Source organism: Sarcophilus harrisii, chromosome 2, assembly GCF_902635505.1.
Source record: "Sarcophilus harrisii chromosome 2, mSarHar1.11, whole genome shotgun sequence".
Classification (NCBI taxonomy): Eukaryota; Metazoa; Chordata; class Mammalia; order Dasyuromorphia; family Dasyuridae; genus Sarcophilus; species Sarcophilus harrisii.
This window is the reverse complement of record NC_045427.1, coordinates 283212309-283239148: the sequence shown is the minus strand read 5'-3', so window position 1 is coordinate 283239148 and position 26840 is coordinate 283212309. Positions and strand designations below refer to the sequence as shown.

The following is a 26840-nucleotide window of genomic DNA, read 5'->3' as shown; positions in this document are numbered from 1 at the left end:
ACCCTTAGAATTCCAGGAAATAGAAACTTATCAAAAAAAAATTATAGATGAGGAAACTGAAACAGACAGAGGTTAAATGATTCATTCAGGGTAACACTTCTAATGTCTGAACCTGGATTTGAACTCAGGTCTTCATGATTCCAGGTCCAGTGTTCTATTCATTAACTTCCTCTTCTCATTTTGGGAGTAGGGATTGTTTCATTCTTTGTTAATTGTCTCTCCAGCACCTAGCACAGTATCTGGCATAAAGTCAGTGCTTAATAAATGCATGCTGATTGATTAGACTATTTCTGCCATTATAGGTACACCAGTGGAGCTCACCAGTTATCCATTTGTTATCTGATGCTTACATGACAGAGTGGTTGGCCTCCCTCCTTTCATGATTTTTCAGCTCTTTAATGTCATGTCTTTTTGGCTCACTTTAATATGACAAAATCTGTTTATGTTTACTATGTATCTCTCCATTGCCTTTTAAGACATTTTAATGGTAGTTTATGATGGTAGTTTATAATGATAATTGTGTCATCATTAGATAAATCCTGATGTTTAAAAAGATGAGCCTTTGCCCTAGGAAGAAGAGGCTATGTGTTCTCATTACATATTTTGTATTTTATTGGAATAAAAATTACTCTCATTGACCTTTAATGAGTTTTTTAGATATAAAGACATAATTGATTTATATATGACTGCTTATTTTATTAATATCAATGCAATTGGGGAAGAATATTTTTAGTAGAAGGCTTAGAGCCTTGTTACTAAGCTACTTCGAGTAATTCTTGAAGAATGGACTTGTGGATACATAAGCTAATATAAACATTGTCCTTTGTCTCTGAGCAAATCACATTTGAAGTACTGTGTCCTATCTTAGGCACTGTTTTTTAGGAAAGACATTGACAAGTACAAGCAAATACAGAAGGGGGAAAATAGGGTAGAGAAAAGGACTGGAAACCAGAGCAGCAACTAGTATCTGGTATCTGGGACAAATACATTTGAGGGGAACATGGGGCATAGAAAGACTCCCAGAGAGACAGCAGTCTGTGGCTACAAATGTGCCCCCAAAAGAAGAAATATGAAGACACAGAATAGTGGATGATCTTAAAGTATGAAGACAGAGCTCTCTAGACTGCTGTGAGAAAAAAAGTGTTCCACCATATGGATGCCTAAGGCAAAAGCCTTGATTATCCTGCCCTAGTTATTCCCCTACTGCCAACCATATCATATGATTGGTTGAAGGAACTGGGCATGTTTAGCCTGGTAAGGAGGAGACTTAGACAGGAAGTGAAAGTTGTCTTCAAACATCTCAAAGCTATCATGTAGGAAAAGTATTAGTTTTCTTCTGCTTGGTACCAGAAGGCAAAACTAGGGCCAATTCCTGACCTCGGGAATGCCATTTTTGGCTCAATATGAGGAAAAACATCCTAACAACTAGACTGCCTAGCAAATGATACAGATTGCCTTCATAGACTCTGAAGACATCAGTGGAACACCTCATTGGAGGTGTTCAGGCAGAGGCTGAATTACCTGTTGGTAATATCATAGTGTGGGTTTGTTCCTTTTTATGGAGAGAGGAACTAGATAACCTTTCAGGTTCCTTCCAACTTTGTAAGCTATGACATTTTTGGAGATTGTGCCAGCTGATGAAGAAGAATGCAATACCAATAGCAGGCTCTTCTTTAATAAGATTTAAGGTTTGGTAGGGCGATGCTGGTAGTGGACAGGGAGCTGGCCTCAAAGACAGGAAGAACTGGGTTTGAGTCCCAATTCTACTGCCTGGCAAGTCTCTAAACTACTCAATGCCTCTGGCAATTTTCTAAAGCTACAAGAAGTGTTATTTGCATTGGTAAAGAAACTTCCTCATACAAAGGTCCCAGGGTCAATCAACTCCAATGTCTGGTAAAAAGAAAAAGGGAATGGGTCTTATTTTCTGTTAAATAGTGAACTATAACTGATGTCATGGTACAGGTTTATATGTACAGCACTTTTCACAGGATAAGAACTTAATAAATGTTTGAATTGAATTGAACTTGGTGAGGATATCAATTTGGATTTCCACGAAGAGAAATGATGGTAAAGTGTTTAAAGTGCAAACCTAATCTTAAAAAAAAAAATGAAAGAAAAGGGAAAAAATAAAAAGGGAAAAGGAAACCAAAGTAGAAAAGCTAAGTTGTTTAATTGATCATAGTATTTCTAATGCCATCTTCTAGACCACTCCCTCTCCTCCCCAATCTCTGGCTCCATCTCTCTTCGGAAAAAGGAATGGCTTCCCGATATAGTGAGTTTCTTTCTCTGGAAGTCTTCATACCTTAACTAAATGACCACTTGTTGTTAGGTGTGACTTCTGAGGTTCCTGACTGCACTGAGCTTCTATGAAAATCAACCCCTTCAGTCACCATAAGGCCACCCGGGCTGCTAGCTAGGTACTAGGAAAGGTATAGGGACAAAATGATGCCCATACAGGACTAGGGGTGGGGCTGGAGAGAGGTATTGAGCCGGGGTTTTAAAGAGCTGGAAGTGACCTCAGGGCGTCGTTTTTACAAATGAAGGAACTGAGTTAACTGAGAGGTAGAATGACTCACTTTGGGACAGCATGGTTGGTAAGTGCAAGATAATAAATCTAGTGACCTTTCCATTATATCCTAGAGATACAATAGCAACCAGGAAGCGTTGCTGGGGGGAAATAGGAGATGCCACAAATCAGGTCCCATCTTGCTGACAATGCCTTATAAAGAGAGAACAAGAAACCCCCGGGGATTTGCATCACGGTGCAAGCCTCTAGACAACAGTAATAGTAAGAATAAAAATTGGCGCTGAGAAAGAGTTCAATACACAATAGACTTAGTAGAAAGGGATGAAAAATCATTGCAGTTGCTAAAGCTCATAGGCATTCTAAGGAGAATTTCTGGCTCCATTCACTTCTATTTTCTTTTTCATTTCATTATTTCTCCTCCTCCTCTTTTTCTTCTTCCTCCTCCTCCCACTCCTGTCTTTGCCTGTGCCTTTTCCCCAGCCTTGTCCTCCCAGCACCCGCCCCGTGGCTCTTCGCCACCGAAGCAATTTCTCTTGCCTGTGCTTTCAGTGTCCCTGGAGGGGGTTTGTGTGATGGACAGCTGCGGGTGCTGACACCCTTGGCGACCCGAGCGCCAGGCAAAGCATTGCGCCGAGACTTTAAAGGGAGGGCGGCTGGGACCACGCGCGCGCGGGGGCAGAGCAGCCCGAATCGGAGCCAGCCTGAGCCCAGCGGGGTAGGGCTTTGGGAGAAGGAACTGCCTCTCTGGGGAATCTTTGAGGTGACTTTTTATTATTATTTTCCTCCTCCTCGCCTTCCCTTTGCACTTCATCTACCTACATTCCAGTTTTTCCTGGAGATGAAAAAGCGGGACATTCTCTGAGTCTTTGCCTTTTGGACCGAGCCGGTCGCATTTCTCTGTTCATTTTTTTCTTTTTTCTTTTTCTTCTTTTTTCTTTTTCTTTTTTTTTTTTTCTCTTACTCCCGACCCGCACAGAAGGCAGGCTCGGACTAACACAACATCAGGACTGAAAAAGGGACAGCTTGCTCCCTCTGGGCCGCAACCGGCTCCTGGCGCCCCTCAATGAGAGGGGGCCGTGCCCCGGGGCTCCGGCTCAGCAACCACAGGAGGCCGAAGCAGAGCGCGGCGCTCATTGCAGTCGCAAACTTTTGCACCTGCGCCCCGCGCGTCTCCCCAGCATGTAAAGCCCTTTCGGCAGCCCCAGCTGTCGCCAGCTTCGCCGCCGCCTCCCGGGGACACGCGGCCACCCCCAGGGTGAGCAGGGAGTGGGGAAACGGGGCGGGGAGAGCGAGGGGTAGGCGTAGAGAAGGGGGCCGACTTAGAGAAGGGGGCCGACTTCTTCACGGAGCTTTGTCCCGCTGCTTGGGAAGGAGGGAGAAGGGAGAGATGGGGACACCCCTTCTTTCCCAGTCTCTGAGCTCCTACGGGAGCTGCCGGAGGAGTTTGTGGAACTGGGGATGGAGAAGGGAAACGTTGGGGTACCCATTTCGCCCAGTGATAGGGAGGGGTGTGTGTGTGTGTGTGTGTGTGTGTGTGTAGCTGTGTGCGCGCGCGTGTACCGAGAGTAGGTGTGTCTCGTGTGCCTTGTCTCCCGGGTGTTTTGCAGTATGTATGCGTAATGTGAGTGTGCATACAAGGTGGGTGGTTTGAGTGTGTCGGGAGCAGGGTGCGTGTGTAAGTGTGCGTGCGTGAGCGCTAGAGAGCGCCTCGCGAGCGTGTCCCCAAGCTCCCTCCTGACCCCTCCGCCTGGCCGTCTTTTCCTCCTTTGCAGTTGGGCTCTGGGCGGCCGGAGCAGGGATGATGATCTGGGACTGGATGCTTCGACCTCGCTGCTGCTGGCCCTCGCTGCTGCTGCACTGTGCGCTGCACCCGCTCTGGGGTTTCATTCAGGTGAGCTCACGGGAGGGTGTCCGAGTCACCCCGGAAGGATGGAGGGATGGAGGGAGCGAGAGAGCAAGGGAAGGAGGGAGGAAGATCACATTCTCTCTACAGCTGTGAAATGGCCTGGGCTGTGGGGCTGCTGTAGTGGAAGTGAGGCTTTTGAGAAGGCTGATTTGAGGATCCTGCGAGGTCCTGCAAGGTCCCACGATCCCTACGGGATAGCTCTTCCTCTCCCAGCTTTTAGAGAGAGACTATTTTTCAGGCTCTCCTAGTTGAACAGGACAGGAGACATAACTAGGATCGACTTTAGAATAACAAACAATACTGGACATCTCAAGTTCCCTTAGCCCTAAAAGGAAAGAGAAACCATGAAGATGAGAATAACAAGACCACCGACATCTTTGCTTCACTTTATGCTTTTAGAGCATATGTTATAAAGAAAAGTCAGGTTTTTCTAATAGCGCTTGGGGTTCTAGAGTTGGGTTTCTGTATCACACACACCATCTATGTAAACCCAGTCCTTTCCTGGCCTAGGTTGTAGCCAGCTAAAAAGCAGGGCTACAAAATGGAAATCTTTAGTAAATATTCTGCTAATGATGTTTGTTCCATTAAGACTAAAAGTTGAGTCTTCTTGGGCTTCAAAAAACTTAAAAAAAAATTATTTTAGGGATAACAAATCTCCATGTTTTACATTTTATTTAGCATCAACCAAAAAAATAAGGTCTTTCCTACATATACTGTAGGAAACTATAGAAGTAATAGATTGATATGTATATAAACTATGTTTACATCTACTGTGTGTACCTTTAGCTTTTCAGATTCCTGTATTCGCCAGGATTAATTTATATTTTCCTGCAATTTAGGAAAATCACTTTTTAAAAATTGTTTGACGTTTACAAACCATATCACAAAATTTTATACTTAAAGAATGTGTCTTTCTTGTCCACAATTTGTCTCTTGGACATTTAACACTCCCCACCCCACCCCCCCAACCTCCAAATGCATTCACACAGTATTAAATCTGGCATATGTGCAGATTCGTGCTCTCTAAGCAAAGGTTCAGGGAACAGCTAAGATGTTTACAGCATATGAGCATTTAAAGGAATAGGCTTTGGGCAAACTCTCTTAATTGGATTTTATCAAAGATTAGACTTTCAGAATCATGTGATTCCAATCTGAGATCTAGCTAAATGTAAAAGCTGAATCAGCTTTGCCCACTCCAACTCTGATGGTAACATGGTGTGATGTGACCTTGATGGTAATTTGGTGTAACTCACTATTGTTTTGCTGCCAGAATACATCTGTTAGGAAATAAGAGAGGCATTTATAAAGAGGGCAACTCTTCAGTTTTGTTTCTCCTTTTCCTCTATCCCAATCCAATGGAAAAGGTGGGAAGAAAAACCCAGCTGATTTTATTTTAGAGCTGACACACCTGTGAAATAAATTAATTGTTAGGAATTCATCTGGAGTGGTGGAAAGAACCTTGGAGTATGAGTTAGGTTAAATAATCTGTGTTGCTAATTAGTCTGTTTCCAAATCTATAAAAAGTAGAGGATAGATGAAATTTTAAGATCCCTTTCAGTTCTAATAGCCTCTGAGTATGGTCAAAGTCTAATATTCTATATCTAACATTTTAATATGTCTATATTCTATGTTTTCTGAGGTTCTTTTTTCAAGCTCTTAGTGTTCTCATTGAGCTATTACTATTCAAACTATGGGCTTTTGTCACTTTATACACTTGCCTACTTTGGTAAGATTTGACTAGAGTTAAAAAGTTAATTCTGCTTTGTTTACAATTTGTGTCCTACTCCTTGGAAAGCTCCCTTCCCCCTTCCCTCCACCCCGTCTTTAATAAGCAGAACAAATATGATAAGACTGTCAACTCCCTTAGGTCTAGAATTTTGGTTGCAGTACTGGCAGGAGTGATAGAGCATCCTTTTGCATTTTTTTTTGACCAAAAAGATAAATACTTGAAATCAATTGAATATGTTAGTGTATATTCTTTAGGCCAGCAGTAAGATACACAACATTTCTGCAAGAGTTTCAAGTACTATAACAAAATAAAAATCAATTTTAATTAAATTGGATTATGGAGAGGTACCATCTTCCAGAAAGGCTGATTTGGTATAAACTTGGCTAAAGTTTCTGTAAAAAACTAATCTACAAATGACAAGAGCACAGGAGTTGGTAGGGCCAAGTAAGACAAGGTCTTGGAATGAACTGATTCAACCTGAAGTAAAGGAGTTGAAGGCAGGTCCACTGTACTTGGGACAAATAGGATAATATAGAAGTTTTTTTGGTGGTTTTAAAAAAAAAGTCTGTCAACTCTCTGCCTTCTCTAGTAGAAAAGGAGAACTGCACAATTCTACCTGCTCCTTAATGAGTAGTTTTCTGGAAAAAGAATTCTTCCTAAGTGGTAAGCATGTGAAAGGATGGTACAGGCTACTAATAATGAATTCATAGATTTTAGAGAGGAAAGCAGAGATTTCCCAGCCTGCTCTTATACCCAATTCTTGCTTCAAAGTAAGCTTAAAGAAATCTCTGATTAGCAATTACTTAGCTTAAAGGATATTTTTAAAATATAAAATTGACTGATATTTGAATTACAGGAAGGACCATTTTGATGGTATTTCTTGGCTATTCCTGCTCATTCCCTGACTAGTTGTTATCAGACATAGTTAATAAGTGAAAGGAAAGAGAACAAGCCTTTATTAAGTGCTTTATGCTTTACAAATATTATCTTACTTGTTAGATAGTAGTAAGTAGTACTTATTACAATATTATCTTACTTGATCATTACAATAACACTATGAAGCAGATGTTATTAATATGCCTATTTTACAGTTAACATAAACTGAGGCAGATTACGTGATAGGGTCACATAGCTAGTAAGTGTGGGAGACCTGATGTGAATTCAGTCTTCCTTGCTAGAGGCCTCTCCATCTATTAGGCTACTTAGCTGCCTTAAAGAGACAGTCTAACTATTTTATCTTACTGATGAGAAAACCAATCCCCAGGGAGATAAAAGCATGTCCATGGACAAATAGTAGAGTTGGGATTCAAACCAGGTCTCTGAACCCAAGAGCTCTTTAAACTTTTTGAAAATAATTTATTGACATATTTTGTTTTTACATCTACATTTCCCAATATAGCACTCTCTTTATCCCTTCCCAGACAGCCTTTAAACACAAAATAAAAAAGAGGGGGAAAAGTTAAGTAAAACTAATTAACATAGCAAAAAAGTCTAATGGTATATTCAGAGTTCCACACCCACAGACCTTCACTTATGTAACAATGGAACGAAGTATCTTCTCATATTTCTTTTTTGGGAGCCAACCTTGCTCTTGATAATCTCATAACATTGTTTCAGTTGTTTTCATGTTGTTCTTCTTTGTATTTATCCTGTTGGGACAGCTAGTTGCACAGTGGATAGACTGATGTGGCTTATAGTTAGGGATACTCATCTTTCTGAATTCAAATCTGGCCTCAGACACTAGTTGTATGATCCTGGGCAAGTCACTTAACCCCGTTTACCTCAGTTTCTTCTTATGTAAAATGAACTGGAGAAGGAAATGACAAACCACTCCAATATGTTTGCTAAGAAAACCCCAAATGGGTCACAAAGAGTTCCACACAACTGAAATGACTAAACAACAGCTGTCATTTTGTGAATTGTTTTTCTGGTTCTGGTTCACTTTATATCATTTCCTATGTATTTTCCATGTTTCTTTATAATCATCATATTTATTGCTTCTTATATCCCTGTAATATTCTATTAAAATCATATACTAAAATTTAGTTAGCCATTCTGCAATCAATGGGAATGTGTTTTGTTTTCAATTTTTCACTACTTTAAAAAGTACTGCTATAAAAGACCTAAATGGAATCTCTGAGATGTTTAAGACAATTTGTTTGTATAATAAATAATAACAATAAATAAATGTATAATAAACCAAATAGTTTCTTTAAAAAGGTTGCACCAATTTACAGCTCCACCAACACTGCCTGATTTTCTACAACTTCTCCAAAATTGATACTTCAATTTCTGGTCATCTGTGCCAATTTTCTGGGTGTGGATTGAAAACCAAGTTGTTTTATTTTGCATTTCTCTTACTATTAAGGATTTGGGTCAGTTTTTAGATGGTTAATAGCTTGCAATTCTTTTGAAAACTATTTATTCATATCCATTGATATCCTTTCTACCAGCATTGATACTTTCTATTTTATGTTTTAGTAGTCTTACTAGATCTCTTAAAATGATAAATTCACTTCTTTCTTTGCAGACTCAGAGCAGGATATTACAGCAAATAATTATGTTTGACAGGTGCATTGTCTCATCCAGTTACAATGGTTTTGTCCTATTCCTATTTAAGATGCTAGCATCCATCATGTTTGTTTATGATTTTCTTCCTTAAAGTTCTTATTGATATCATTTGTTTCAATCAGTTGTCTTTAGCTTTAATACTCTGATGACTGTGTTTTTGAATCACATTTGTAAGACATAAGGAGTCTATGAGAAGAATGAATGTAGCTCTATTTAATTAGCATTTATTCAGTACTTTTTATGTCCAAGGTATTATATAAGGCCTTGGTTAACAACCCAAGTTGTTAGGCTTTTATCCAGCATACAGCCTAAGTTTGCCTAGACCATATAAATTTGTACCTAAAACTAGAAACCAGGTAACATAGTCTAATGGTATAAACATGAGGCCAAGAGTTGGAGACCTTGATTTTTGCCAGCATAGAATCTCAGAACTGGAAGAGATATCAAAGATCATCTAATCTTACATGACCCTGAACAGAAATACCTTTTACAATAATTCCAAGTACTTGTCCATATTCTGTTAAAACACTTCTGTGATGGGGACCTCACTACCTCTGAAACTATTTGCTCCACTTTTTTTTTTTTTTAACCATTCTAATTATGACTTTTTGTCTTCATGAAGTTGGATTTGCTTCCTTACTTTTAGCACTCATGGCTCCCAACTGGGTGACTGGGACTAAGCAGAGCAAATGTGATTGGAATGAATAGTGTTCAAACTTCAAAATACAATCAGAAAAGGTAGTAGATTAAGTACAATGTAATCCTAAACCAAAATCAAGTTAAAAAGAACTCCCCAACTCAATGACACTAATCCTATCTATAGATGAATTACTTGGGCCGTCTGATACTGGACCCAGTCTTGAGGAAGAAAACTAGTTTCATGCATTGTATAAAGTAGTGGACTAGGAAACAGAAAGCCTCATCTTCCCAAGTCCAAGTCTGGGCTCAGGTAGTTACTAGCTGTGTCATCCCAACCAAATCACTTAATTTAGGTTTCCTCATCTATAAAATGGGCTAGTGAAAGAAATGACAAACCACTTCAGTATCTCTGCCAAGAAAATCCCTAGACCAGATTACTATAATTAGTCATCTTTTACCAAAAAGTCATGGATATTTTTTTCCCTATGGTAGTGATGGGATTTGATGAGAGACTTGTGAGAACTAGGTAAATAGAGAACTAGACCTGGAGTCAGAAATAACTGAATTAAAATCTGTCCTCAGAGACTACCTATGTGACCCTGTACGGTAAAATCGGGATAATTTTAGCACTTACTTCTCAGGGCTATTGTGAGAATCAAATGAACTAATGTTTGTAAAGTACTTAACTGAGTGCCTGGAACATAGTAAGTGCTATATAAATCCTGGTTTATATGAGAAACAGGAGTTGTAGACTTTTTTCTACCTGTATTTTTCAGACCTAAAGCACAGACTATTTTCCATTTCATAATATTGTTATCTAAACTTGATCTCTATCCCTATCGTTATGTTAATTTGTCATTGTTTAACCAAATGTTCCTTTTATAGACATTAATTGTCTTGTCAAATTAAAAGGAAAAAACTGCTATTCTTGCAGCTTTCTCACAAAGTACCCTTTGAATGATATAGAAATTAATTATATGGGGAAATGATGTTCCTTGAGATTTGCCAACATATTTGGTGGAGCCCAAGGGAGTCAGAGGTCAAAAACTCTTAAGAGCATGTAGCTTTCAAACAACCTCATTTGTGCATCTAAGTTTTATGAATGCAAATTCTCTGAAAGAAGGGAGTTTATGAAATAATTAGAAAGAAGTTCAACAACATTAAGAGGAAGTGATTTTTAAAGGTGTTGTCAAACTACAGCAGGCATGCAGGGAGTTAATCTTGTTTGCAAAATAATTGAGAACATCTCCACTGGATACTGAATGTGCTATTATCAGCACTAGTCAAGATTGCCTACCAGGATTTGAAAGGCAGTCAATAGTTCTTTTAAAAAGCAGAGGAAGGGGGGAAGGTATAGGAGGCTTTTGGCCTCCACTAACATTATGTTAGGGTTATAAATCAATTCAGTCTATTTCTTATCATCTTGATGATCATGAACACAAAGCTTTTTTTTTTTCTTTTCCATATTTGAAATTGGAGAATAAGTTGAAAAACTCTATCATCTTTAATCACCTTCTCCCATCCCTCTCTTTCCTGAAAAGTTTCTGGGCAAAGATTGTTTCAGTCTCATTCTGGGAGTTGGTTGGCAGACAGCAGACATTATAAGACCTGGGTCTTTAGTTAAATGCCCTGTCTGTTCAAGAAGGATACTATATTACGAGTCAGTAGGTCAGGGTTCAGGTCTTTGCTGTTACTTAATAGCTGTATGAACTTGGGCAGGTTACTTGATCTTTCAGTCCCTTTACTTATAAACTGAGTGGTTTGATCAAATTATTTCCAAATATTTTACAACGGAAGCATTTATCGAGCAATTAAATAAATTCATTGTTATTATCTCTTTAACTAGAGCTGGAGTGAAGATACCAAGAAGAACCTGTTTGCTGATTTTTCTTTTGATAGATTTAATTCCATTTCTCATTTTCATATAGAAATACATAACAATTTTGAATCCTACCCACCTCCTCTTTTCTTCCATGTCTCTATAGATCCTTTCTTCTTCCCAGTTCTATCCCTACCTATTCACTCATCTAATTATCTAAGTCCAGTGTGATCCAGAAGATCATTCTGTATTTTCTCATTTGAAGCCCTGAATTAAACTTAAGCAGAATCTCATACTAATCTCTTGGTATGGGGTTGTATTTCCAGATCACTCACGGTGAGCTCCAGAAGTCATGTTCTAAGACCATCACAGAAAAAGGTACTGATAGCTGCCAGGAGATTTGTCAGTGTAGACGGCCTCCTCCACTACCACCTCCTCCACCACCTCCTCCACCTCCCAGGCTGCTCTCCCTCACACGTAAGTAAAAACTTGAGTTTTCAGATTCTTTTCTTTTTTCATTTTTACCAAGAGAAAAAATTGGATAGAGGTCAGAAGGCAAATCCATTTCATTCATAATTTAAAAAAAAACTGGATTAATATAAGAGAAAAGCTAATAATTTTACATTTTAGTTTCTGGAAAATTTTTAAAGCTTTGTGTTTTATATACATATATACACACACACACATACACATAAATATATGCATGTATATATGTGTGTCACATATCTTTTGAAATATATGTGTATATTTTTAATATATCATTTTCCCAGGAAATGTGAATATATATTTTCTCACAGCTAATTAGAAAATGTCAAGTTCTAGCTGATGAAAAACTTTTTTGGAATAGATTATTACAAAGGACAAACAACTTAAAAGAGGCAGATCATTTTAAATTTCCCCTCCAGAATTTATTCTAGGTTAGCCTGAATCTACTGTCACTTCAAACAATTTTCATATAATTTAGCTAGAAGCTTTCTTTTCTTCAATTATGCAGATAACTACATCTATCCAAATATGATTGCTGGGTTAAATTCAAACAGAAAGTGACTTCTTAGCCCAAAACTGCCTTTACCTTGAATATGGAGTCCTGAATTGAGTTAAATTAGTAGTACTGTGAAAGTTAGATCAAATATGTCATGTTAATAAAATTTCCAAGTGAAATTTCACACTTCAGCTTAGTTTCACCTGAATTTCCTTCTATGAAATGCCCTTCTTAATATTTGGTTTCACCTCATTAAACACATCTCAATTGAATTATTTTGTGCATACTTAAATAACCTTGGAAGAAAGGTTCTTTGGTGCAGTGCTTTGTATTTCATGTAGAAACAATGTAAGTAAGGAATAGTCTAGAGAATTTTTGTGTTGCATCTGAGTATACCACAAAGCTTAGACTTTGTTTAGTAGCCCAGCTTTATGACTCATTCTACCTAACATAACCTTCATAGGAAATCCTTGGTTTACTTATGGTCCCCAAATATACCTTACACATTTATAGAATCATAGGATCATAGAATTTGGGAATTGGGAGATACCTCAAAAATATGTACACAGTAATGTTTGCAAATTGTTTCTCCACATAGAATGTAACTTCCTTGAAGTCAACTTCAATCTTTTGCTTTTTTTTTTTTCCTCTGGTGCTGCTGAGTACTTAATAAATGCTTGTTAACTGACTGACCCATACATGAAGGAATTTTCTAGCATTCCTGTCTCTACTTTTTCTCCAGTTACTCATTGCCTGACATCTTGTTCCCTACCTCTGTTATCATTTAGCTATTCTCTATCTTTACTTCAGGGATGATCTAGACTCTTATTTACTTCATGAAGTCTTCTTTGACTACCACTGTCCTCAGATATTATTCCCATTTCTGAACATATATAAATACTGTTCATCCTATCTATTCATTTGGCACATAGCCTATTCTGTCTTGTATTTGTATTTCCCAACTCTCCAGTTAGGTTGAGGGCAGAGATCATATCTTCCACCACTTTTTATTTCCAGGGACTAGCAATGCATTCTGAATTTAGCACAGACTCATAGAATTGTCAATTGTGATGTGGTAGTGAATCTATTTGAGCTGGGCTGAACACCCTTTTCTCCCCAGTGAGACTTGACCTTTTTTAAAGTTTTTCCAGTCTATCTTGAGCTGGAGAGTAATTAAAAAATATATATCAATGTCCTTTTAAAAGATGGTGCTCAGAAATAAATATAATAATCTAGGTGGGATCTGATCAGGACAGAGTACCCTGAAATTATCATCTTATTTTTGAAGGCAAGAACTACTTAATTTTTTTCTTTGTATCTCCAGTGCTTAATGCAATGACATGTATGTACGTGTGGATGTATGTATATGTGTATATATATATATATATCTATATATATATAGATATATATATACACACACATATATACATATAGGATGTGTAGGTATATGTACATGTGACACATCATATGTCTAATATTTGTCGAATTGAATTGAAATGAAAACTATTAGTGACCTGAATTTGGTTAGTGATATTGCAAAGAGAAGGAAGTGAGAGAGAAAAAATTGGTCATTGATGGCAGAAGAGCAAGGGAGCAGTAAAATATTACATTATAGTTTCAAGCCTCGGTGATTGGGAGAATGATGATACCATTAACAGAAATAAGAAAATGATGAAAAATGATGAAAACAAGAGTGCCAGAAATTTCATGAAATCCTAGCTAGGTTATCATCAAATTGTAGCATCCATTACCCTTAGTAAAATGTAATTTTCCTTGGGTAGCCCAATGGTTTGTTCTTTATTAAACCCAGTTTATTGGTTGTTTTTTTTTTTCCTTTCCATATTTAATCTACATATTCTGTATTGACCTTACAAACATTCACAGATTACACCCACTCCCACTCTAAGAAAGGTTTCTTATAATGAAGTAAAACAATTAAACAAAACCAGTAATATAGTGAGAGAGCTTATCTGAAAATACAGGCAATATTCTACATCCTGAGGATGTCACAGCAGATAGAATGCTGGGCCTAGAGTCAGGAAGATCTTAAGAGTAAATTAGGAATAATAATAGCACCTACCTCACAGTGTTGTTGTGAGAATTAGATATAATAATATTTGTAAATATTATTATATCATACATATTTACTGACATATAGTTGGTGTTATATAACTACTTAATCCTTTCTCTCCACACCTCCAATAGAACCTCTACCAATATTTTTTAACTTTACTTCACTGAAAAAAAAAACAGAGAAAAAAGAAAAACAAATTCCTCATAACAAATAAACAAAACAAACCCCTTTGTTTTGTTTGGCTATTTAAAACATATCTGTATGTGCATATAAAAATACACACACACATATAGTATGTGTTTATATATGTCTGTGTATACGTATGTGTATTTGTGTATCTAGACACACTCACATATTTGTGTTTCATTCTGTATTCTATAACTAACACCTCTCTGTCAGATTACTTGAACAGCAGATACAGATGTAGTCAAAGCAGGAGTTTTTGTCATTTTCTTTGTTTTTTTGAGGCATTTGGGGTTAAGTGACTTGCCTGGAGTTACACAGTAACTGTTAAGTGACAGAGGTCAGATTAAACTTTGGGTCCTCCTGACTCCAGGGGTGGTGCTCTCTGTCCATTGTACCATCTAGCTGCCCCTTGCCATTTTCTTTAGCCCTTTCAGTCCAAGTTTAAACATGGTACTAGAGAAAGAGGTCTCCCTCTTTTTCTTACAAATTGTTATTATTGTTCAATCATTTTAGTCATGCCCTGCTCTTTGTGACCCCCATTTGGGCTTTTCTTGACAAAGATGCTGGAGTGGTTTGCCATTTCCTTCTTCAGTTCATTTTACAAATGAGGAAAGTGAGGCAGACAAGGTTAAGTGACTTGCCTAGGGTCATACAGCTAGTAAATATCTGAGGTCAGACTTGAACTCGGGTCCCCCTTACTCCCTTGCACCATTTAGCTGCTCTAAAGAGGATTGTATTTGAAATAAAATCAGTGTAACAACTCTCTTTCTCTTTCCAAGCCTCACTTTCCTCATATGTAAAATAGGATAATTTTATACAACCTTTCCATGAAGAGCAAAATACTTTTTAAACCTTAAAGTGTCATAAAAATATAACGAATCATTAAGTGAAGCCAAGTGGAGAACTCTGGGAGTATCCCTTCACCTCTCTGCTAATCAACTCAACATGCCCATGGTCTTTAAAGACTCTACTGCAAAACATTGTGATGTTGAAAAGTCACTTAAATTCACCTATAAAGTAAGGGGATTGGACTAAAAGATATCTGGAGTCCTGTATATAGCCAAGAATCTGGGAAAACTGCAGATAAGTTGGTCTCAAGCTAGCCCTGCAAGAATCTGAAATAATTGCTTATCTATCTTATGGCAAATGTTTATGGTTGCTTAGAAAGACTAACTGCTGACTTGGTTTAAGCTCACGCCAAAAGAATTAATAATGTTTTCTTCTCCAACATCAACCACTTTGGGACAGTTGGTGATTTCCTAAAAAAAAGCACTGGAGAGGGATGTTTTTCCCCCTGAAAATGTTTGGGATACTCTTATTGGAAAAATGTTTTTTAAATCAAAACAATTGAAATAGATGTTTCTGAGTTAGAGATTTTTTGTGAAGTAAATGTTTTTTAAATGAGAAACATTAAGGCATTTCTCTGAATGAAACATTTTACTTGGAAAATGAGAAACCTAAGCTAGTGATTGATGCATGATAGAAATATCTATGTCATGGCCCAGAGGCGAATCATAATATCTAACAGTTCTTGAAAATCTATAAAAATCACTACTAATTAAAGGAAATGCAAAATAAAGCAATTCTGACTTCTTCCCTCATACCTATTATGATAGTAAAGATGACAAAAGGAAAATAATAAATGGTGAAAAGGTCAAGGGACAAAAGGCACTGATGCACTGTTGGTAGGCCTGTGAATAGACATAGCCATTCTAGAAAGCAAATTAGAATTCCACATAGCAATAATTAATGAACAGTAAAAGGTTCTTTAACCCATCTGATAGGCTCCAAAATATTTATATTAGATCTTTTTTTGTGCTGGTCAAAAGAAAAAAAAAAGAAAAAGAAAACTAAAGGGATGCCCATCAATTGAGAATATGAATTTTATGTAATATGTTTGTTCTCTAAGAAATTAGGAAATAGATGATTTCCAAGATCCATGAAAAGACTCTATAAAACTGATGGAAACAGAACTAAAAAACCAATTAATACTATAAAATCAATTATAATTTGTATTATCAATAATTATTAATAATATGATATATTATAATAGAAAATGAACCTTTTTGAAGATTTTTCTGTAAACTGATGATGAATGAAATGAACAAAACCAGGAGAACAATTTATGTGATAACAATGCAAGCTATAGGAATTATGAATTTATATGAAAGCTATAGGAATTATGATCGATACAATGACCATCCATGATCTCAAAGGATCTATGGTGAAGCATGCTATACATCTCCTGAGAGAGAGAGAGACTGATTTGAGATACAGAATTTTATTTATGGATAGTTTGTATACATACATAAACACATGTATGTATGTATGTGTCACCTCATACATGTATGCATATATATATATTTTTATTTGCATAGATATAAATAAATTTATACACAGACAATAATTTGTTTTGTTTGATTATATATATTTGCAGCTAATTTTTTTGGGGGGAGAGGAATTTTCCCCCCAATGGAGTTACAGGTATAGAAAGAAAACAGACTTAATTAATTTTTTTATGGGGGAGGTATTGCTACAGCTATGAAGCGTTGCGTGCACGTTCAGCTGAGAGTACTATATTGTTAGCTTTGTTTAATTATTTTACCTTGTTACAAAACCTCTCAGAGTAGACAGTAATCTGTACATATTCATGATATAGAAACAAAATGCCTCAATAAAAAACACTTCTATGAAAAAAGAAAATCTATTAATATGACACATTTCTTATTTAAAAGAATAATGAACTCTTATTCTTCACTTGATGAGCATTCCTTTAGTTTTCTTTTTTTTTCTCCACCATAATAGAAGAACTGATAGAAATTTTTTTTGTACATAAAAGACCCTCTCCTTTTTCTTTGATCCTCTTTGGATATAGACCTAGCTGGTATAGCTGGGTCAAAGGGCATGCACTCTCCCATGAATGGAGTGTATGTAGAAGAGTATTATGAAATGAAGCTAGAAAGGGAGGTTGGGAATCTGACCATGTAGGACTTTAGATGTGAGGCCAAGGAGACCTTAGAGCCTAAGGAATTCTTTGTCAGGAGCCAGTGGGGAGCTCCTGAAAAGGGTGGAATAGGGAAGTCATATGAGCAGAGGGCTACTGAAAGAATTGAGAATTCTTGGAAAAGACAGCAACTGTGCTGGCAAGATGCTGACCACCCCCTCACCATCATCCCCACCCAAAGCTATATGAAATCATTAATTATTCAGGGTTTTATTCCTGATCCTGAAGATCTGCAATGGCGTTCCAATATTTGGAATAAATAAAATAAAGTCTATCTGCTTTTGACCAAGTACTAAATACTATTTAGTGAATTGTTAAAGGGATTGGGGGTGGGTGGGAAGAGGTGTTTCTGAGTCAGTGCATTTTCTCCAAGAAGAATGAGTAGATTTAAGGCAGATTAGAATTAGGATCTGAACTTTTATCTCTGGAAGTAAAAGAACAATGTGAGCCAACTAGTTTTTCTATGTGGGATATTATTTTAAGTTTAGTTCGTGCCCTATTCATTGTTTGGCTATAATGCTGAATGAGCACTATATTGGAAATTCCCATGTGCCTGAGGATTAAATTCCAATTCTATGTTTCTTCTATTACACTGCAGGTATTAAAAAAAAAAAAGTTCTCTTGATACCATAATCTCCTCCAAAAGCAGTGCCTGGTGTGTTGATAAATAAATAAACACAGTAACGTGTTTATTTGGGATGTGCTTCTGCATTCTTGTTGAAGGTGCAATTATATTATTGCCATGGAGCAGCTAGGCAGGACAGTGGACAGCACTCTGGGTCTGGAGTCAGGAAGATCTGAATTTAAATCCAGCCTCAGATATTGACTAGCTGTGCAATCCTAGGCAAGTCACTTCATGGCTTTTACCTCAGTTTTCTCATTTGTAAGATGAGGATTATAAGAAAACCTACCTTACAGGGTTGTTATGAGGCTTAAATGAAAAAATTGTGGAGCAAGTACATGATGCAATGACTAAAGTGCTGGGGCTGAAATCAGAAAGACCTGCTTGTCAAATCCAGCTTCACTTATTAGTTGTAATGACTTAATCCCTATTTGTCTCAGTTTCCTCATCTAGAAAATGGGACAAAAATAGCTTCTTTAGGTTATTGTGAGAATCAAATGAAATAATAATTGCCTAGCAATAAAATCATATTATTAGATAATTTATACACTTAGCACACTGCCTGTTACATAGTAAATGCTATATAAATGTTTGTGATGATGATGATGATGTCTGTAAACTCCTTGAAAACACATCCTATAATCCCCATACTTAGCACAGTTCCTAACATAAAATAAGCACTATATAAATGTTAATTATTATTATATCATCCTTATTACTATTGTGTCTGTAAGCTCCTTAAAAATAGACACTTTATCCCCAGCACTTAGCGCACTGCCTAGCATCTATAGGAAGCACTTAAATGCTTGTTGACTGACTGACTATAATATAGGGCAGGGGCAGATCTTTCCCCAAGTGTTGTCAGAGGGCAGAAAATATAAATGTAGATTTCTGGATTCAGGGTTTTGTTTGCTTTTTATAATGCCATTGATTATTTTCAGCATCTTCAAAAGGGTACAAATAATGTGTATTTAGAAAGCCAGCGCAGTGGAAGTCACTACATGAAAGCCCCCCAGGGAAAGCCAGCATACACATAATTTTTTGAAATCTGCCTCATATTTTGTTCCAGACAGAAATAACCAAGTTCTCCGTGGTGCCTGTAGAGTAAGGGGATGGTTGGGGGAAATGCTTGCATTTTTAAAACACCCTCCTCTAGCAAGTTCAAGGTCCTTTTATAGATTGTTTTATTTCTCCCCTGCCATGTATGCTTTTATCCACAGAAAATGCTCCAATACTCAGAGGTTAAGTGACTTCTCTAAGGGTACCCTGTGAGGCGGTGCTAGTGCCAGGAATAGAATTCTTGACTCCTCTTCATTGTGCTGTTGTGTGACTGTAATGTAGAGCTGGTACCATGAAATGACTTCAAGATGCACCCAGCCCTGAATGGCATCTCTGTATTTTCAGAAGGAGGATTGTATAAAGGGCAGAGCCAACCTTATTTATATAGTCATTTGTTATTAACTGCACAAGGCCTTTTGAAAGTTGTCACCCCCAACAGAGCTTGTCTAGAATTAACCTAGGAGGCGAGCAGGAGTTTCATGGAAAGGGATTCATGAGCCGGGAAATATAGAGTGATTATTCAGTAACCAGGGCAGGGATACTGAAGAACAGAGGGGTGCACTCAACTCTGTACTCATGGTTTCTTGAATGTTTATGTAGTTATTCCTTCTATATTGCAGGAGTCAAGCATCCCTGAGAGCTGGAAAATTCATATAAAATCCATAAAACTAGACCTTTCCCCTTTATTTTCCTTTAGAAAATCATATAGGGACTTAGCCTTTTCTTGTATGATGCCAGAGTTTATTGGAATATCTTTTTAATAGCAATCTTGCATTTAAGAGTTTATAACCTTTTTCTTGTGTTGTCTGCTGGCCTTCATGTGTCACCTGCAGCTTCTGCAAAACTGTCCCCAAATTTTCATTTAATTTCTTATGCTGACGCACAATCTATTGAAACCATGATGGGAAAAATTGTGAAGTGGAAGGAATAACTGTGTTCCTGTAGCCCTTCTTTCCCATTCTGCCAATAGAGAGTGTGTGTGTGTGTGTGTATTAACCATATTAGATTATAAGCTTTTGGAGAGCAAGCTTCTTGCTCTATATATCAGTATGTCTTGTGTGTTCTGAATGCCTAATTCATATTCATTAAATTGGATTAAAATTGCACTGATTTTTGAATGAGAAGTTGTTACTTTCAGTCGCAACTGACTCTATGTGACCCCATTTGAGATTTTCTTGGCAGTTTGCCATTTTCTTCTCCAATTTGTTTTACAGATGAGGAAATTGAGGCAAGCAGAATTAAATGACCTCAGATATATGGTTTTTATTACTGTTTGTCCTTCCTTCTCAAAGAGGACCATGACATGAAGGAACTGATCCATGGCATATGGATTTAAGTGAGGGAGGGCTGTACAAGGTCACCTGTCTCAGGTTTCCCTCCAGAACCATCTGGGTCCATGGGCCAGACAGAGATCAGGGCGTCTGGAGATGACCCTGGATGCAATGGGAGACCGTGACCTTTTTAAGCTAAGGTCTTCCATAGGTACCAGTCTGACTGAGGCTGCATCCATTCAGTGATTAAGGCTAGATAGCCATTGAGGAAAGAATCTCCTCTTTCACCTAGTCCAAAACTTACTTAGGAATGCACAGCTTTCTGACTGAGGTCTTATTTGAACTCAGGAAGACTAGTCTTCCTGATTTCAGGTCCAATGTCCTCTGAACTATTGTTTCACCTAGATGCTCCTTGAATGAGAAAATCTTAGTTCAATCCCAGATCTCTTACTACCTATGTCAATTTGGAACAAGACATTGAATGTTTTGCAGGTCATCAGTTTCCTAATTTATGCTAAGAAGGGATTGAACTAAATAAAGCATTACTGACCTTTTTGTGATTTAGATCCCTTTATATCTCTTTAGCAGTCTGGTGAAACCTAAAAGTCCCTTTTCAGAATATTGTTTTTAAAATTAATAAAATAAAATACAAAGGATTACAGAACAAAACAAAAAAAGGTTACGAGAATAAAAATTTATTTTTCTGATACTGACACCTTAAAAATCTATTCACAGACATTTTATGGTTCATGGAACCTCAACTTAACAAAATATTAAGATGATTTATAAGGTTATGTTTAAGTTGAGGTTTAGTAAACCCAGCAGAGAGTATCAGAAGATAACAAGGTTAGTAACAAAGATGCTATTCGTTCCCTGGAAACCCTGTTACTTGCTGTCTTCCATTAAACATATGTATTATATTCCTACCTGATTATGGCAGATGGATCAAAACTTCTAATGCTTTTGAAAAAAAGTATCAATCAAATATATCAACAAAGTTAATATTCATAAAATATGACACCTTAAAGTTCTAATACTAAAAGGAATTTGTGTCCTCAGTGATGTGGATGCTTCCTCTGTCAATAAAGATTGCAGTCTGTCAATGCTTGCCCATTTGATGTGAATTTTAGTGTTTTCTTCCCATAATTCTCATACAGGATTTCAACCAAGCTACTAGGTGTCTTCTCAGTCATTTGGCATTGTTTAAATGCAAATGAAGGATAAATGCTTTTTATCAGTTATCTCACATTTTTGTTACAGATATTCCTCCATTTTTTTCTAGCCATATATTACTTTGATGACATCCTTTATGTCAGTTTTCTTATGCGATTCCTTGTTTGTAATATGGTGCAGTCTTCTTGTGTCCACTATGTACTTTTCCATTACCTTTTGAATAGTTCTTAACTTCAATTCATTAGAGATTTTAGTATTGTTAAAAGTTTGGCCTTTATAAATCAGGTAAAATTGTAAGGTAATTGTATCTACTATACAACTTCCCAAATGCAATTCAGTCTTCTCTCTTCTTCCTGTTCAATACTAGACTAGATTCATTCTCTATCTGCATCATCTTCCCAAGAAACATGTACAGATGAATCAGCTGCATGAATTGTCTATATTGCTATATACTGTGGACAGGACAATAGTTTTTTTTTTTTAAATCAGTTCAGTTTTTCCTGATAGTGGATAGTTAGGTCAATTTCTTTTGAGTCAATTTCAAGGGATCTTGAATTATTTTAACATGGTCATGGAAATAAATTTGTTGATTCCACTTTGTCCTACTGTATTTACTTTTATAGTCATCAAACAATAAGTACAGTGAGATCTTTTATTCTTTATAACTTTTAAGTAGGTGTATTACTATAAAAATGGTGACTACCATAGAGCATTACTTGTAGAGGGATGCCTGTTACTTTCTATAACTTCATCAAGGATTTCCAAGATGCACATATAAGTTGTTCTCATAAATTTTTTGTTTAGATGGAAAATTAAATATACTGGCTACTAATAATTGATCTTCTTCCTGTCAACTTTTGTTCTTGGTAGAAAGGAGACATGGTATTTTTCTCCAACGCTTTTAGTATCTTTCCTTCCCTCAGAAGCTTTGGAATTTTTCCCTCAATGCTCTCAATATAGTGTTGCTTCCCTCATGGTTCTCCCTCATGGTGACCCCTAGTCAGGGTCTAGTCAAGTTGCATTTCCAATATTCTTTTCAGTGCTATTTCTTCTTTCTAATGAGCAATCTTGGGCTGTGATATTAGATTCCAAATTTGAAGGCTCTAATTAAAAAAGGAAGTTTTTTGGTAATGATCTTTTCAGATCTTTTCCAATTTTTATCTATTTGTTAGCATGGTTCCAGTTTTATCTTTAGAAGTGCACAGGATGATTTTGCTTGGTTGGGTTTCTCCCCAGGTTTTCTTTAAAATATTTTTTTTTCTCTACTGATTTTCACTGTTATATGAGCAGAATTCGGACTTATGATGGAACCCTTCACTGGCTTTCAAGAGCTGATTGTTAAAACTTGTTAAATTTCTGGCATGACCATTTACACTTTGGAATTTGGCAAACATAAGAAATCAATGAAAGGCAGATGGAGCACAGCGGATAGAGTGCCAGGCCTGGAGTCAAGAAGATGAGTTCAAATTTGCCCATAAATACTTAGCCATAAAATTTAATTCAGCCGAGACATGATCCTAATTCTCAAGGAATTTGTAATTCTGTAGGGAGACAAGACCCACAAAGAAAAGTAATAAGTGAAATACTTCAAGTATCTGTGATAGCCATCCTTAATCCAATATATTTTACAACCTGTCCACACAGTTTTTTCAGTTATGGTTTAAAAAGTTAATCACATCATAGAGAAACCTACTAATGACCATTTTTTTTAACAGTTTGCTCTACTGTTTCTCTTGCAACAGACACATTCTGACATCTATTCTGTCCTTTCCACTATGAGGGATAACCCAAAGAGAACTTTAAAATCTTTGTACCTTAATTGATTCAATCAACAAGCAACTATTCATGCCTTCATATTACTGGCCATCTATGTTTAGACACACATGATAAAATTTTTACAGTTATGTTGTTTAATTGTTTTCTTCCTAAGGTTTTTACTTCTTCCATCCTTTGTTATCTGAATGGATTATATTCAAAATAGCCTTCCTACTACCAGCTTTATCTCAGTTCTAGGCAGGTAGATATAAATTGAAAAGATTAGATTCTATAAACAGGGAATATGAGCAAAGTTATAGAAGTAGGAAAGGAGAAGATATGCAGTTTGACTTGTGATCAATCTATTGATATGTTTTGTTTGATTATTAATATTTTTATAAAAGGACATCTTTTGTGAAGGTATAAATTAGTGTGTAGTGATGGAAATGCTCCCCAAAACTATCAATAAAACATTTTCTATTTTACATTTTTTTTACATTTTTAGAGAAAATAAAAAGTAGAAAGCAGAAATAGAACAATTTTGTCACTGCCTTGTTGAATCTATAAAAACAACTTTGTAACAAGATCAATTTTTTATATAAACCTCTTATTTGTATATTGAAATCTATAGTGTATATTGTTATTATTCAGTCATTTCATTTGTATTGAACACCATAATCCAATTTGGATTTTCTTGGCAAAGATACTGGGGTTGTTAAACATTTCTTTCTCCAGCTCATTTTATAGATGAGGAAACTGAGGCAAACAGAGTTGAATTATTTGTCCAGAGTCACACAGCTAATAAGTGTCTGAGGCCAGATATAAACTGAGAAAGACAGGTCTTACTGTCTTCAGATCTGATATTCTATCCTTTGTACCACATATAATTATTTTTTGCATTTTGAAATTTTTATATTTCCTAATGACTATTAAATTCATAATGATTTTTTTAAAGTAGAACATGTTTGGGAATGATATATAGTTTAATTTGGTTGCCACTTAGACTGTAGCAGAAGAAGTCATGTATTATGAAAGCTAGAGCAATAAACTGGAACTATATTGAGAAGGGCTTTGGATGCCAGGAGGAAGAATTTAGACATAATTTGGTAGGCATGGGAGAGCAATTGAATATTTTTAAATAGTAGAGTAATGTGGTCAGAACTGTATTTGAGAAATATTCGTTTGGTAGCAGCAGGTAGAAAGGGTTAGATTCTGATGCTAGGGAGCCCAGTTAGATAATTGTATTAGTTCAGGCAAGAAGCCTAGAGTGAAGAAGAGGAAATGTTTTGGAGAGGGTAGCTATGAGACATATTTACAGAGGTGAATGGGAGAGGGTTGTTTGGATGGATGTGAACCTAAAAGGCAAGTACAAATATAATATAAATATGACTCCAAAATTCTAAGTCTGACTAACCAGGAATGGAGGTGACATTGACAAAGAGGTAGGTCAGGAAAAGAAGGAGTAAAGTTTTGGTTTTTATTTTAATTTTAGGAGTAAAGTTTAAGAGGAAAAGTAGATCATGAATTTTGGGTCTGTGGCATGGAAGGGGACAATAAATGTGCAAGAGATGTCTAAGTAACTTTAGAAGGTGTTCAGATTCAAGAAAATTATTTTTCCCTATTAGAGAATAATTGAATGGAATGCATATAATAACAGTGTACATTTATTTATGTAACACTTAAAAAATTGATGAAGTACTTTATATACTTTTTCTCATTTAATGCCCATGACAAGATTTAAGACAGCTAGTGCATAGAGGATTATTCTTTTATAGTGGAAGGAGATGAGGTTCTGAGAGGCAAGATTAATTGCTGATGGTCATTAAACTGGTAAGTGGCAAAACCAAGATTCAAATTCATTCCTTCTTATTCTAAATCTACTTTTATGATTGAAGATGGGAAGTAGAAAGTAGGGAAAGTAGAAAGAAGAAAAATGAATATTTTTAGATTCAAAACTGATTTAGTGTGTATGGCAAATACAATAGATTTTGAAGATAGTTGGGAAATCAAGAACACAGGAAGCCCATGGGAAACATTAAAAGAACTGTCTAAGACTCTTACTCTGGAGTTACCAATGACCAGTGACTAAAATCAGTATTTTTTTCTTTATATTTGTTGTTCTATAAACTTTGTAGAAGGCACACTTGCATTGGTAGAGAAAATTTCTTTACATTGGAGTTCTTTAGCCAATGCAATTATAAATTTAATCTTTATCCCTAGCCTCTTTTATCTCTATAGCACATTTGATGATTCCTCTTGGAAACTTTCTTCTCTACAGACTTCTTGACATTACTACCTCTTTTTCTCCTCCTATCTTCTGATTGTTTCTTTACAATCTTTCCCTCCCCCCCTCCACCGAATTGTCATTTATATTATTCCCCCTGTGTACAGGTATATGGCTAGGCTCTACTTTGAGTCTTCTCTCCCTACACACTTCTTTGGTGATTTCATCAATTCCCATGGATTCATTGCTCATTTCTATGCAGCTGATTCTCAAATTTCCATATCCAGTCCCCGTCTCTCAGCTGCTTTTTATATATTCTACAATTATCTTAAACCCAATTCATTATTATTTCCTTGAAAATCCCTCCTCTTCCTTACCCTATTTCTATCAAAGTTACCACATTCTTCCCAGTTATCCAGACTTGCAACTTGGGATTAATACTGCAACTTTTATTTTCCCTCACTTGTCATATCTAATTATTTGCTAAGTTTCATCAATTTGAGCTCCACAGTGCCTCTCACATCTGTCCCCTTTCCACTTCATCCACAATCACCTTCATTGAGATATTCAGTAGCCTTGTGATTGGTTTGCCTATCATTAGGATGCCTCTATTCTATCCTTCAGACAGCTTCCAAATTGATATTCTTAAGGCATCCATGTGAATGTGTCATTCCTGTGCTTGAGAAGCTTTAGTAGTATCTTGTCTCTGGGATAAATTATAAATTCATCTGGTTGGCATTGAAAGTCCTTCATAGTCTGGCTCCAACTTCTCTTTCCAGAGCAGATTTTGTATTCCAGACCTCGTATAGATCAATATTTCAACCAAATTAGATTTCTTTCAGTTCTTCATATGTGTCATTCCACCTCCTACCCCTGTATCTTTCAAGGAATATTCTCCCATGTCCAAAATGCTTTTTCTCCTCATCTGTACCTCTCTTCTTAGAACCCCTAACTCACTTCTAGGTTCAGCTCATGCTACCTCTTATATAAAGATTTTTCCCAATTTCTCACTTGCTAGTTCTCTGAAATTTCTAAAATTTCTTTGTATTTAATTCATATTTACTATTGTTTCTCTCCAGTACAAGAACTATTTTTGTTTGTTTTTTAGTCTTTGTGTTATTAGTATCTCTTAGAGTTTCCATTCCATAGTAGATGTTTAATAAATCATTAAAATATTGATTATTCTCATCTTTCCTCTTCCCATCATTGTGCATTTGATCATATTATCTCTCATATTTAAATTAGACTTCTCCCAAACTCCTTTTCTTCTTCCAAAGTTCAACTCAAATGCGACCTTTT

The 26840-nt window shown here is 36.5% G+C and overlaps 1 protein-coding gene across 1 annotated transcript in view; it reads left to right on the top strand.

Annotated features, from left to right (window-relative positions):
- Window positions 1-3007: 3007 nt before the first annotated feature.
- The window catches only part of PRIMA1 (proline rich membrane anchor 1), a 103956-nt gene continuing 80123 nt past the window's right edge, over window positions 3008-26840 (top strand). Inside the window, exons 1-3 of the mRNA XM_031952329.1 lie at window positions 3008-3782; window positions 4300-4418; window positions 11518-11668. Of these exons, the coding sequence (XP_031808189.1) occupies window positions 4326-4418; window positions 11518-11668 (244 nt within the window). The 5' untranslated portion in view covers window positions 3008-3782; window positions 4300-4325. The remainder of the gene's footprint in view (window positions 3783-4299; window positions 4419-11517; window positions 11669-26840) is intronic.